This window comes from Typha latifolia, chromosome 2 (assembly GCF_019914945.1).
Source record: "Typha latifolia isolate L0001 chromosome 2, TyphaL0001v2, whole genome shotgun sequence".
Lineage (NCBI taxonomy): Eukaryota > Viridiplantae > Streptophyta > Magnoliopsida > Poales > Typhaceae > Typha > Typha latifolia.
The window spans coordinates 4,469,956-4,483,811 of record NC_133087.1 but is presented as its reverse complement, the minus strand read 5'-3'; the positions used below and the strand labels follow the sequence as shown (position 1 = coordinate 4,483,811).

Below are 13,856 nucleotides of genomic sequence, written 5' to 3'. Positions count from 1 at the left end.
CCAACGGGCACCGTGCCCTAATCGGATAAAATTCAAGTCCTTGTTTCCACGCCTACATATATTCTCTCACGGTTTTCGAGGCATACGTACGGACATCCATCGTGGTGTAGTTGTGGTGGATCTGTACGTGTAAAGTTTTTTAGTTGGAATTGATTTCTTTCTATTATTTGTTGCATGCGTTTGATAACTATATCTGTGTTAGTCGACAAATTTATGTGGTGTGGATGTAAGGGATGTACTTTGGCTGACTAGTGACTCCACCTAACCTTGTTTTTTGTTGGATAAATTGTTGGTCGCTTTAAAATTTCAGAAATATATGTGAATATTTCTAATATATGATAGGAAAGATGCCTCGAAATTCAAGATGAGATAACGATATGAGAAGGTGAAACGAGTAGAGATTATGACATCTGACTTACTTAAATCCAACAAAGTTTAAATAGTTATCAACTAAAAAATATTTTATTAGATAGTAAAGATAGCTTCTAAAATATATAAAAATTACTCTTTAGTGAAATATTTTTTTATTTTGTGGGGTGGCTAGGGTGATATATGTCAATAAAAAAGTTGGTCAATATTTAAACTTTTTTAAGGGTAATTTAGTCAACCAAAGTAATAGTAGGACATTGTATAGAAATTATGGTAAAAAGAAGAAGAAGAGAAGTTCTAGTTACCAAATCTTCAAATATAAGATGTTAATAAAAAATAATAAAAATATAGCGTGTCATTTGAATATTTTCCTATTATGTAATTACTTTGCTACATCCACGATGATTATAAAGGCGAAAACTAATTGGATTAAGTGATTAATTATGTCCCGCATTTAAATTCAAATCCGGTTTGATAAAGATGTAAAATTACTGCATATTCTTGATACAGATACATTTATAAGTAATATATCGGATATAACAACAGTCAAAAGATAGTGACTGCTTACCATATACTATATATAATTTGTTAGTAAATAATAAGCAATAACCAAGCCAATATATCCAACCTGAACCATTAACAATTTAACTTCACTAACTCTTATTCTACCTAAACCCTCTGTTTCTCCTTACACCGATGGTTGGCTGCCACTGTTCCATTCTCCTTCCACTCTACAAAAAACTGGATGTTGTACAAATTCCCGTTCCTATGAGGAAACGGCGTTGCTGACTCTGAAATGTTGCTCATCTTACCAGGATAAGAATTCATGCCCCTTCTTCAAGAAAACTTCTCCAAATCCTTCCCCCAAAGATTCGGATTCCGTTCTCTAACATAGTCCAATTTAACCTTTAAGAAGTTCTTTGGCTCGGAAGCTCTATCCAGAAGGAATTCCATAGGCCTGTGCTCATCATAGGAGGAAAAGTAGTAAAAAAATAGACTAAATCCAACTCATCTCTTTGTAGTCACTTCTCTCCATTCCCAGCTCTGGGAAGCTCTCATTCATCAAATGGAGGAGCTCGTCCAATCGCCCAAGAGAGAGTTGAACAGAGCTTCCTCTGCTTGTATGACAACTTTGAATCTTTGATGAAGAGGTCTTCATGGAGGTCAGATGCCTACTTGCTTCCATTTGCTTACAAGTTCTATAGCATCCTCGTTTAATCTCTTGCGGATAGTGGACACCGTGACCGTACCTAAAAAGTGAGCAAGCTTGAGCTTCCAAAGAAGTATAATCTCAAATCTCGCTCCTTCCCCTCCTCTATTTGCCCAGAATAGCTCTTTCCCCCATTGAATCAATCCATTTCAAGGGCCTTTCCATTCACGTCAATAGTCGCCGCATCAATGACGTTTGCCGCCGGCGACCGTACTTCCTTAACATGGCCCCAAATCCGACGCCGCTTGTATGGCCTCCAACGCCGACGGTCCGTCAAATCCCAGCAGGGAATCCATGCAACTTGTTATAGAGGCTTTTTCTCTTCTACTACTTTTGGGTTTTAACAAAAGAGAGACAGAAAGAGAAAAAGTACTTCCGACCCCAAGCCTGAGCTTTTGAGTAGCTAGAATTGCCCTTCTCATTCTTACCCAAATCAAGATCCCTCAATCCAGCTCATCTCCCTGTACTCTTCTCTCTCCACACCCAGCTCTGGAAAGCACTTCTCCATATGGTAGAGTAGCTCGCTCCACCGTCCAAGGAACAAGACCGTGAACACTGCCTCTGCTCCCCTCTTTTTGCCCTGCTTAGATATTATATCAACTTTGAGGTACAAATCCTCATGAAGCTTGTGAGCAATGTACTGCCACTTGTACACTAGTTGAATCGCTTCATTCTTCTTGGTCTTGTGCAAGGTTACAACAGTGACATTGTGAGGAACTCCAACGAGTCCTAGATTCCATGAGATTATAACCCCAAAGCTTGCTCCGCCCCCTCCTCTAATTGCCTAAAAGAGTTCCTCCCCCATGGATGCTCTATCCAATAACCTCCCATTTGCATCAACTAACTCAGCATCCAAGACACTGTCTGCAGCCATTCCATATTTCCTCGACAATCTCCCGAAACCGCCGCCGCTGACCTGGCCGCCGATGGCGACTGTGGGGCAAGAGCCAGCTGGAAATCCATGATACCTACTACTTTTACCTATCTTGTAAAATAATTCACCAATGGTGGCTCCAGACTGCACCCATGCAGTGCTCCGCCGTATGTCTACGTTCACGGACCGCAGTTTCGCAAGATCAAGCATAACGAAGCGGCCGTCTCCGTCGTCGGAGCGGTAGGAAAGGCCTTCGTAGTCGTGCCCCCCGCTGCGAATTCTTATCAGCAAGCTGTGTTTTTTTTATAGCAGATGACTGACGCTTGGATTGCAAGTGCGTCTTCTGGAGATATGATGAGGAGAGGGTTTGCCGAGGAGGTGAACCTGAGGTTTTGGATGGAGGACAGCAAGAGGGAGGAGTAGGAAGGGGTGTTTGGTGTGTATATGAGTTGAGATAAGTTGTGACCGGGGAGATGGATTGAGAGGCAGTTGAGGAAGCTCTCATGGGCTTGTTGTGGAGAGGATGTTGAGATTGAAAGGCGTAGAAGGAGAACAAGGAAATGGAGAATGGAGACTGTTGCCATCTTCTGCTACCTTTCTCAGCTTCTCTCCCAAACCAAGTTAGATAGATTGAGATAAGGGTAAAGAGACAAAGAATTGAAGATTCTTTGTTACAATCATTTTCATTATTAAAATAATCAATCGGTGGTTAGGTTAGGTTGGCAATCAGACTTAACTTCTATTATGGAGAAAATCTTATTTGTGATCAATTATCATGTGCATATTCCTCTAGTTCAGAGGAGCCAGGTAGTAGGAATAAGTTCAAAAACATATTCCGTTGCCGGGACTTGAACCCGGGTCTCTCGGGTGAGAGCCGAGTATCCTAACCAACTAGACTACAACGGATTTTGAAATGCTAACAACTTTACTCTTTATGGACTAGCACACTGGCAGAAGCTATTCCAGCTCGTGGACCTTAGTATTCCATCATGCATCTTAGGGAAAGTCTCAGGAAGGCCTTGAACTAGGGGTGAAAATGGATCGGATACGGATCGGATAGTTTTCAACTCATATCCGGATCCGTATTTTTAGTTCGGATACGGATTCGGATACGGATATTAGACGGATAGTAAAATTTAAAACCACTATCCTAACTAAACGGATACGGATAATTTTCGGATAAAAGATCGGATCTTAAACGAATATTGATTAAATTTAAAATAATTATAACATTTTATTTAAATATAATTAACACAAAATTATTAAGAGTTTTATAACAAATAATTTTTTTGTATGTCAAATATATAAAATTAGAGAAATTAATCTCTATAAATAATATATAACGTATTATTAGTAATAATATTAATACTTACTATTTAAATAAGCAAACTAAAAACTGTAAATCATTTAAAAAAATATGCTTATAAACGGATATCCGATATCCGTATCCGAATCCGAAAAATATATCTGACCCGTATCCGAATCCGTATCCGAATTTTTTTCAAAAATTCTATCCGTATCCGAATCTGAATCCGAATCGGATAGAAATTTTCTATCCGAATCCGATCCGAGTCGGATCGGATAGCGGGTCGGGTCGGAGTTAATCCGACCCGTTTTCACCACTACCTTGAACGGATTGTTGGAATTGGTGAAAACTCTCTCCATCCTCTGTCTCATATCCCAACCAGGTCGACGATTTCATGGTTGATGTGTTGTGGAACAAGCAGCTTATAGAGTCCACTTTCTCTCTGGCCTGATGTTGCACAGCATATGCTTTTCGCAATCGTTTCTCCCTAGCTGCGCAGCCACCTCTCGCCTTGACAAGTTTGTGTGGCGGTGACTTAGACGTCGAATCCCAACATGCAGTTGATGCGAACTGTTCCCTCTACAGACCTGGGCCTGAAACGGTTGAGCATCTACTCCTTAAATGCCACTTCACTTAGCCCATGTATGGTTTGCGCCTGACCTCGGTCTCAGGCTTGAATTCTACTGTCACTGAACCTGTTGATTCCCTCCAACTCCGATGTCTAGTTCTCCCCCTGCATTCATGTGGCGAAGTCACCTCTCTAGTTGATGCTACTCGGAGAGGAAGCAATATTGGTGTGGTTTGGCCTTCTCGTGAGTGTCTTCCCTAATGTGGTGCACAATGCTCGAAGTGTCTTCACATACATAGGGGAGGCCTTATGGCCCGTATCGGTGCTTAAAGGCCTTAAGCTCATGGCATCTTATCAAAACATCAATTCCTCGTTGTTTGCCTCTCTATCGTGAAGGCTGTCAACGTGTAGACTACATTTATCAATTGGTCTATTACCTCTACTGTGCAGGAATGCTCATTTAGTTAGGGTTTAGTTTTTTAACCTTAGCGGCTTATAATCGAACCAATCTAGTAATAAAAAATTGTATCACAAAAGATTGGACAAATCACCTTTAAACAGAATCATGTCTATGGACGTTAACACACACACACAAAAAGAAAAAGAATATGCCACTGCTGGGAGTAATCAATCCAATGGGCACTGTGCTCTAATGGGATAAACTTCCTGTCCTTGTTTCCACGCCTACATATATTCCCTCACGGTTTTCGAGGCAGACGTACGGACATCCATCGTATTGTAATTGTGGTGGGCCCGAAGGCAGCGCCGAATCGTTCGACGTGTTATAGTGCCACTGTTACGTCGTGCTTAACTTAAACGATGGCGAAAACATTACAAGTTATGTTATAAAAAGACCCCCCAGTTGTTTCCATCGGGAAAGGTCGCATTTTTATTTTTCCACTAGCAGATATGTTTGTAGAATAGTGGATCCTCGTTGAGATAAGCAACTTAATCCCATTCGCCAACGCGGAAGAAATAATAATTTGAGGACCTTCTAATAATCCCTTGCAATTGGCATTATCCTGGAAGGTCAATTGCAAGTAAACAATAACACCTTCGCAAATTTATGGATACAACCCTCCCTTGTCCATTGTAATTCCTTTCAAATTTTACAATTCACATAACAGAACTTGATCTATCTCGTTATATACAATTAAAGCTCAAATTTATGCGGCAACACTAGAAAGAAAAAAGAAAATTTTCATGGGTGAAAAAGAGGAAAAAAAAAAGTAACAGCTGTTATCGGACGGTGGAGGCCACCGTGTGAGCCCAAACCCTCAAATGCTCCTTCAAATCCTGCCCTTCTCCGCCCACCGGAATCCGCCAATTCCTCAACAGATATCTCCTCTCCTCCTCCTCCTCCCTCCTGGCATCCCACGCCTCCGATAAGTACGGCCTCACCACCGGCTCTCCCAACTCGCCGCCGTCCTCCTCCTTCACCGCCGACGATTCCCTCCTCCTCAACCCCGGCACAATCTCCACTAACCTCGGATCCGCCTTAGCATCCGCGTCCGAGAAGGTAAACCCTAGATCCATGAATCCTTTTAGCTCCTCGAACTCCAGATCCGTTAAGCTCCTACTGCTCTTCCCTCCCCTCCTCCTCCTCCTCCACCGCCGTATCCGCAGCTCCCCGGCCCCGTCGCCATCGCCAGCTGCGGCGGAAGATGCGGCGGAGGAGGAATCCTCCGCCGGGGCCTCTTTGCCGGAGAGGATGGTTTGGAGTTTGGGTGTTCGGATCCGGAGTGATCCGAAGCGGTCGCCCTCGTCGCTGAGAGAACGGCGGTGGCGGCTTCGCGAGCCGTTGGATTCGGCTTCCTCGGGATTCGCGACGTCTGGTGGTGGACTGGGAGGTGGCGGTGGCGGTGGCGGTGGCGGTGGATGGAGGAGGATTTGGCGGTGGAACCAGTAGAGGTCGAAGAGGGTGAGGATGGAATCGTGATTGGGTTCGTCTTCCATTGGGGAAGAACAATTAGGAGATTAATTAACGAAAGAAGAAATAGATGGGGAAAAATAAGAGCTTGGTTGGGTTTTATAGCTATTATTTTTTATATTTATATTTGGCAACAATTGCCGCTGTGGTTTAGAGTCTAACCACGAATGATCCACGATGGTGCTAATTTGGATTAAGAGTTTGACTTGGCACGTGGTTTTGGAACTGTGATTAATTTTGACATGCAGTAACGCGGATGACAAGAGAAAATTTATGCGAGGATGTTGTTATACTTGATGTGCACGGAAGAGTTTGGGATTAATTAGAAGATTCTGGGGTGGTTGAGAAGAAAACGACTGGTTGGTAATAGAGGGTTGTAATAAGATTTCTAGCTTATGATTGATCACCTAATCCAAATCGAACATCTTAAAGATCCAATTTGGATTCGGATCAGTTTCATTAAGTAGGTTTCTGGATCCGGATCCAATGTCTTTTTAGGACTAATCCTCATTCCTCAATAGCTTATCGGGTTAGGAACTTGGGATTCCATAGCACTGTGTCAGATCGGTGGGCGAGTTAGCAGTTTTCTGTTGAAGAATATTCTACGAGACTCGTCCTTACCTCAGACTTCTCTACATAATATGTTCAAAGGTTTTGCTACCTCCTAGTAAGTTGCATTAATACACATTATAGTTTGGTCACTATTATATATATTCTCAATATAATAAGTTATATACTATCTTATGACCCAAATTTGACTCTTCTTTGCCTTCTATAATACAAAGGATTGGATGAGGCGTAATTACTCCTCCAAAACTAATAAATTTTAATCTTTCTGGTGAACGGGATCAATGTGTCACACGAGTGAGTGAGCTTTCCAGGTGAGCATGTGCACTAAAAATTGCAGGAGAAATTAAGAGAGATGGAACGTATCACCTGCCATATGTGAGAAAATCTTTTGGAAGAAAACAAAGAAATGGATCTGTGAACTAACTGACGGAGAATGACGAGAGACCGTGGACCCACGTATATTCGTAGAGATGGAACACGAGGACTCCAATTTTGGAACACCTGAGAAGAACTAAACAAAAGAGATGAAGACGATGATGATTCAAGGACGGCTTTTGCGTTTCAAGGTCAATAAGTTCAATTGTTCAAATGTCAAACGCGATGGCTCCTGAAAATCATATGCCCTACGTAAGTTTGATATCGTAATGCTTAAGTAAAATGTCCTTAATTTTGTCCTCTTTTCGATACACATAGGTTCAAAATAAGGACACTTTTGGTTTTAACCAGAAGGGTATCTATCCCTTCTTTTCTTTTTTAATCCAAGGTAATAAATGTCTCAATATTTGGTACAGCCTAACGTCAAAGGACAAGTTAAGAATACGTAAACATCGGATATCAATCTTATCTTATTTTCAATTTTATGTGCCTGCATGACCCCAGAAAATGTACAATCTTTCAGACGAACGTGTGGTGTGAGCTTTTTGCATCATACATTGGTGCACGGCAAAGCTGGCATACCTTAGTACTCTGTTTTATTAGTACCAATATTTCTCACTATGAATAAATTACAAATTGAACAAATTACTTCTACTATTATTAAATTATATTATATTTATATAGGGTTAATTAAGGTTTTTTTTTACGTCTTAAAATGGTTAAGTTTGAAATACATATGGTAAATTAAAATCAGGTTAAACTGTAAAAGTGTAAATTATAATTTCTTCTAATATTTTTTTATTAGATGAGCTAACAGGTTGAACGCTATCGAGTAAACTCTCCACAATGTATCACTTGCAAATAATGCATGTTGTTCTACATATAGTATTGTCGGTTGGGTAAGTGAAAGACTTGCTATTAGAGTTTTGCTCTATCTTCTCTGTTTTTTTTATACTTAAATTATTATTATAATACCTATATTAACTGTTGTTCAGTTTGTACTATAGCCAAGTGTGGAGCTTATTTTTAGGGCTCTTGTCTTATTTTTCTTTATCATCATTTGTATCAAATTGTAATCGATATATTAAAATAAATGATATGATGTTTATGGACTTATTAAAAAAATTGCGCATGGGTGCACCTCATTATGAAAGTAACGGCGCCTATGAGATTATATTCTAATGCCACGAGTGTCACAAAAAGATTGTTATCTCGTGAGTCAATGGAAAGGGATTCAAATTTATCATCTAGAGCTAAGGAACTCGGTAGAAATTGACTCGATTTGTCTCCTGGATTAAATGAATTCAACTTGGCTCCAAGCTTTTGATTTGGAGATCGTATAATTTAACAATATTTATGGCATAACCAATAATTAAGCCCCCTGTTAACTTGGTATGAGCCAAGCAGATCATGAATCTGATTCAGATCAAATCCAATCTAATCTAACTCAATAATATTATCATTCGTTTGAAGTAAAAAGGAGGAGATGGACCCAATGGTCGATCGGGTTTGAAAGAAAGAAGTAACAAAAACTTTGGGTATCACCTTATCAGTTCTTTTCTGTCAGGATTAAGATTTTACCTAGGTTGTCTTTTTTTTTTCTAATTGATTCATGTTGTTGTTTGAATATATTTATGAAGTGAATTCTTCTTCCATACTCTCCTTTCCATACGAGTGTTTAATATAAAAAAAAAAAAACAAATCTAGCTATCAATGGACTTGCAGATATAAAGAAAATTATGTTATGTGAACAAATTTAAATTAAACTACATACTGGTTATGAATCAATATAATGGATTTGAATCCTATCTTTCAAAAAAAAAAAGCATTGAGTTCAGTTTTTAAGCACATCATGAGACAAAACAGATTTAATATTAATTGGAGAGAGAGGGTTAAAGTAATTCTTAATATTTTGAATCATATAAGACGGATTTGAATCTAACATTTTAGTGAATGGTTATCTTTATATATTCAAGCCGATAAAGGAGATGTGTTTCAGACAAGAGATATTAATAACTTTCTAGTCCTTAAATTTGTGATGAATAAATTCATAATTAAAGAGGTATTGGGAAACCAGTACCTAATTAAAAGAAAAAGAAACCAGATAAATATATCTATTGTCTTAAAATTAACATTAGGGATCAATTAGGATATTGAAGTATTTACGTTATGAAAAAAAAAACTATATTTATAAATAATGAAAAATACCATGTTCCAAGCAGAATAAGCCAAATAACACAAGGTGCTAAATAGAAAGATTTTATCAAATTCAGCTGATTACATATAAAAAGTTTATTTTTTTACAAATTAAGCCACAGCTTATGTTTCATTGAAATTTAATTAGTAGTGATCTTCCACCAAGATACACCACAAAATCAAAAATAAAAAAATTAGTTACAGCAAATGGATCATCAACGAACCCTGCTAACAACTTCTAACAAAACAATCACCCTAATGACCAACATTAATTCACCAATAAAACATAATCCCAACTACTAACAAAACAAGATAAACCCAAACGTCTACCAAAACAGTAACATAATCCCAACTACTAACACATATAAAAACTTATTAAGTTCCCTATATACTACCAGAGAGAGAGAGAGAGAGAGAGAGAGAGAGAGAGAGAGAGAGAGAGAGAGAGAGAGAGACTATAGCTGCAGAGATGGATTGCTGGGCAAATCTCCTTTGGCAGTGGGCTAGCTCTAGATGGGTGCTACTCTTTTATTACATGCAAAATAAGTAGTAGCTAGTAGCAAGCTCCCCCCCTGCCGAAGGAGATGAACCCCAGCAATCCACAGCTCGCACTTTGTGATGCGGCGCCTTGATCTTTCCTAAGTTTTGATGCACTCTTCTTTAGCTTTTTTATAAGCATCAAGGAGTTAAAAGTTATACTCTGAAAGGGAGCAGATCCTACGTCTCCGGCCCACTAATGGATGAGCTTGCTACACTCAGGGCACCTGGCAGTTCATGATCGGTTGCCAAGAATGCCATGCTTGATGACTCCCGACTGCAGAAAGTTCCAGTTAATTAGGGTTGTAGACGATCTCCTCTCAGTACTGAAACTATATATTCGCATATCTCGAAGCAATTTAACTTTGAGGAAACCAACCAACTCTAGTAGAGTTGGTAGATATCTTGCTCATGACCAAGGAGGTCATGAGTTCAACTCCAACTCCAAGCAATATTGTGGAGAAATTGTTTGGTGGTTGGTAGTTTGGTGGCTTTGCTCGATTCGGTTGATGGCTCGGCAGTGCGGTTAGCTTGGAAGAACAACTTGACAACGCAACGGCTTGGAGCAGGTCTCGACGGCGTTTGATTCGAAGCAATTGTTCGGCGACGCATATGGCTTGAAGCCTAGACTAGATAGCTAAAGAGTTCGGTGGGGCCTAAAGTGCCTCTGTATCTAGGGAGTCTTGGTCCTTTGTCCAGCCCATATCTAGCCTTCGGGCTCATGAATGATCAAAAAAAAAAAATTTAACTTTGAGGACGTGGATATCATGTTATCACGTCCAGTTGTCTTGTTCTTCTATCTATGCATGTGGTGAAAATGATTGGCTTACATAGCATCAACATGTATCACTAATATTTTGTCTAATTCTAAGATAATATATTAAAAAAATACCTTATATTTTATTTTTATTATCATTTATGCACTATCTTATGAGTATTATTCCTAAAAAAAATACTCTAATATTGATTCTCTTAATCGAAAATTATTATATACATTAGTTAACTTAATTATAGATATAAACTAATATTTATACACCTAAGTAATCAATTAATCTAAGTTAAGTTAAATGCCATATCATCTCCTTTGACAGTACCTAATCTATCCTCTCATACCTTTTCCACCTTATCTCAACTGGTAAGCAATAGCAATCTCGATGCAGAATCTTGTCGGAGAGTGTGGAATTTGGGGAAGAAGATTAGGAGCTGAGGCCGCTTTATCATTTGCCTCTTTGACGTCCAAAAATTGAGATGGGTAGGAGAGAGAATGGATGAGAGATGTTAAAAAAAAGAGTAATAATATATGTTTAATGGAGTAGGGGAGGAAAAAGTAGGGAAGAAATCAAGAAGATGATGAAGTGGCTCATAAGTGATTTTGTTGGGTATTTTCTTTTTTATTTTTAAAATTACTGAAATATTCTATATTTCATCTATTATTGTTAAATTTAACTCACGGTATCTTTTAGGCATTAAATCCAAATTACAAGGGTTAAATGATAAATACTTATGAGATAGGGTGTAAAAGATAATAAAAAAGCAAAATATTATTTGTTTTTTTATTATTATCAATTTCCCTTTATTTTTATATATCCTATTTCTTGTGTAGATAGGGAAGAGATCATATGCTTCTGGAATGTTATGTTCAACAAATTAACTTGGGAGAAAGTCAGAAGGGTCGTAATTAAGATGGATCGCAATTTGCCTTCTAATCTAGTTTTGTTATACGTACATGCATGCATGCTTATCTGTGTGCGTACGTATTTGAGTATATCTGTGTGGCGTTCGTGTAGAACTATATGCTGTAGAGAGTTTATGTTAATTAAGCTTCAGTAAAGAATATCGAATATTAATCTAGCCACGAGTTCACCTTGAGATCTGTAAATTCCTGATTAATTCCAAGGTGGAAAAGCAAAATATAAGATCTCTCATCAAATATTTGATATGAAGTTTAACTCTATTTCCCCCACCATATGTAGGAGGCACATAGAGATATAAAAGAACATAATCTCACTCTTTTTGACTTTGGAAGCGTAGTGGTCGCTTTGAAGTTCTTATCTCTTGGATGATTTGAGATTGATACCTAATTCCATTCTCCTAGATCTGTTATGCGGCTATTCGGAGGCCCTAATTGTTCCCTCCTTGTCGGTAAAGTCTCTTTCTTTTCTGCATATAGAGCACTAATACTTTGAAAGTACCTGATCTACAATCTTCGCAGACACTGATGATGAGCATCGAATCAGAAATGCCATGAGGATGTTCGACGACAACCAAGAGTTCGCGCACAAAGCATAGCCCTCATGGCTGTCATGAGGACGTAAAGGCGATTCGCTTGTGGATCCACTGATCGATATGTCTTCAGAAGGTACAGCATGCCATGCATTCATGCAAGAGATCATGAACACGATCGCGCGTACAAGAATTTGACATGCATGCATACATATTACATACGTATATGTTAAAATACTTGGTCATCTAAAGCTATTGTTCAACAGATTGTGTGAATAAAAGAAGAGTGTAGCTTTTAGCTGAAATGCTGAGAGGATGAGCACATTCTCAGGTGCAACTCAGAAAGGGAAGGAAGCTCCCAAGAATAGTTCTATCTGGTGAGCATATCCAGTAGCATATCCAGATTTGGAGTGCAATAAAGTCGCTGCATTATAACTTTGTGGCAAGTGTTCGACGAAATGACTCGAGCATGTGGGGTATGAGAATTACAGGGCAGTTCTCCACTGGCATGAAGCCAAAGCAGGCAATGCTTTATGCTGCTGCTATTCATGCCAAAGGAGAATCGCCCTGCGATTCAATTCCACAGTCTTCTGTTCTTCTCTCCTCCAAAATGCAGTATCCAGGAAGGTATTAAATGTTCATTTGCCACCCATATATATATATATATATATATATATATATATAATATCATGTGGGTGGTCAAAATTTTGTGAATAGTTCATGCTAATAGTTTTGAGACTGACATTGGAAATCACTTCTCGGACTCAACTATAACTCACCCCATTAGCATGAGGTACTTTTAAGCAGATATATGCACAAATTAATCTTCCGTTACACCTTTATCTTATGGGTTCTAGTATCTGCTTGAGCTGATGAAAAAACGATCACAGATGTTACAAATACTCGTAGAACAATGAAAAGATATGAAATTAATATTGCGAAAAATGTGATGCACCATCAGCAAAACTGCTCAATCTTGCATTGCCAACAAATATTTAGCTTGCTGCATGCAACCTAAGAAAAACTAAGAATATTCGTCTCAAAGCAGTTATTAGTGATGGCGTATCAATGCTAGTATAGCTACAAACTTTTTATACTAGTATACGAGAGCTTATTTCTATTGTCGAACACGTTATGGACATCGCCATTACGCACTCGTTGCACGGCCTCCTTACTTAAACTATCCTCCCTCTTATTACAATCTCTTGAGATAAATGAAAAAGACACCCTTCCAACCAAGAGTGTCTCTCAATAGATCTCCTGCACAAAGATGTTGGACATGGCGAAGTACCGCCCAAAATATCAATGGCCATTTTTTTATCCGACTTTATTACCATCCACTGCGACAACCTCTTACGAGTCTATTGGTATCCCACAATGACAAACTCAAATTCCATTGACATAACGCTCAGCCAGAACTCAGATTAGTTAATTTATTTTTCAGTCTTAATTTTTTAAGAATAAATTTAATTAAGTATGAAAAAAATATTTAGGATTCATTAACCAGTTCAGGGATCATTAAACTCAAAACTAACGAGTCTTAACTTATTGTGAAATATAAAAAGAAAATTTGTTCTAAAATAAGTCTCTTTATTTTGATGTAGTAATTAACAACTTAACTTTTTCGTATATAATTATATATTATTTTCTTTTCTCTTATCTATACGACTTTTAAAAATTAATTTAATAAGAATTTAA

At 38.5% G+C, this 13,856-nt stretch overlaps 1 protein-coding gene, 1 non-coding gene and 1 pseudogene across 2 annotated transcripts; all 3 read right to left on the bottom strand.

The window, feature by feature from the left end:
- Positions 1–906: 906 nt before the first annotated feature.
- LOC140781393 (berberine bridge enzyme-like 27) lies at positions 907–3,094 on the bottom strand (annotated as a pseudogene).
- A 192-nt stretch (positions 3,095–3,286) lies between these two features.
- On the bottom strand, positions 3,287–3,359 carry TRNAE-CUC (transfer RNA glutamic acid (anticodon CUC)). Its single transcript has one exon. It is a non-coding gene; the product is annotated as a tRNA-Glu (tRNA).
- A 2,031-nt stretch (positions 3,360–5,390) lies between these two features.
- LOC140782753 (uncharacterized) lies at positions 5,391–6,531 on the bottom strand. The gene has a single exon (XM_073129500.1). The coding sequence runs from the start codon at positions 6,281–6,283 to the stop codon at positions 5,567–5,569; it is 717 nt and encodes a 238-aa protein (XP_072985601.1). The 5' UTR covers positions 6,284–6,531; the 3' UTR covers positions 5,391–5,566.
- Positions 6,532–13,856: the final 7,325 nt, after the last annotated feature.

Excerpts from the sequence above, each read along its gene's own strand:
- LOC140782753 (XM_073129500.1), bottom strand. The coding sequence starts at position 6,283 with ATGGAAGACGAACCCAATCACGATTCCATCCTCACCCTCTTCGACCTC.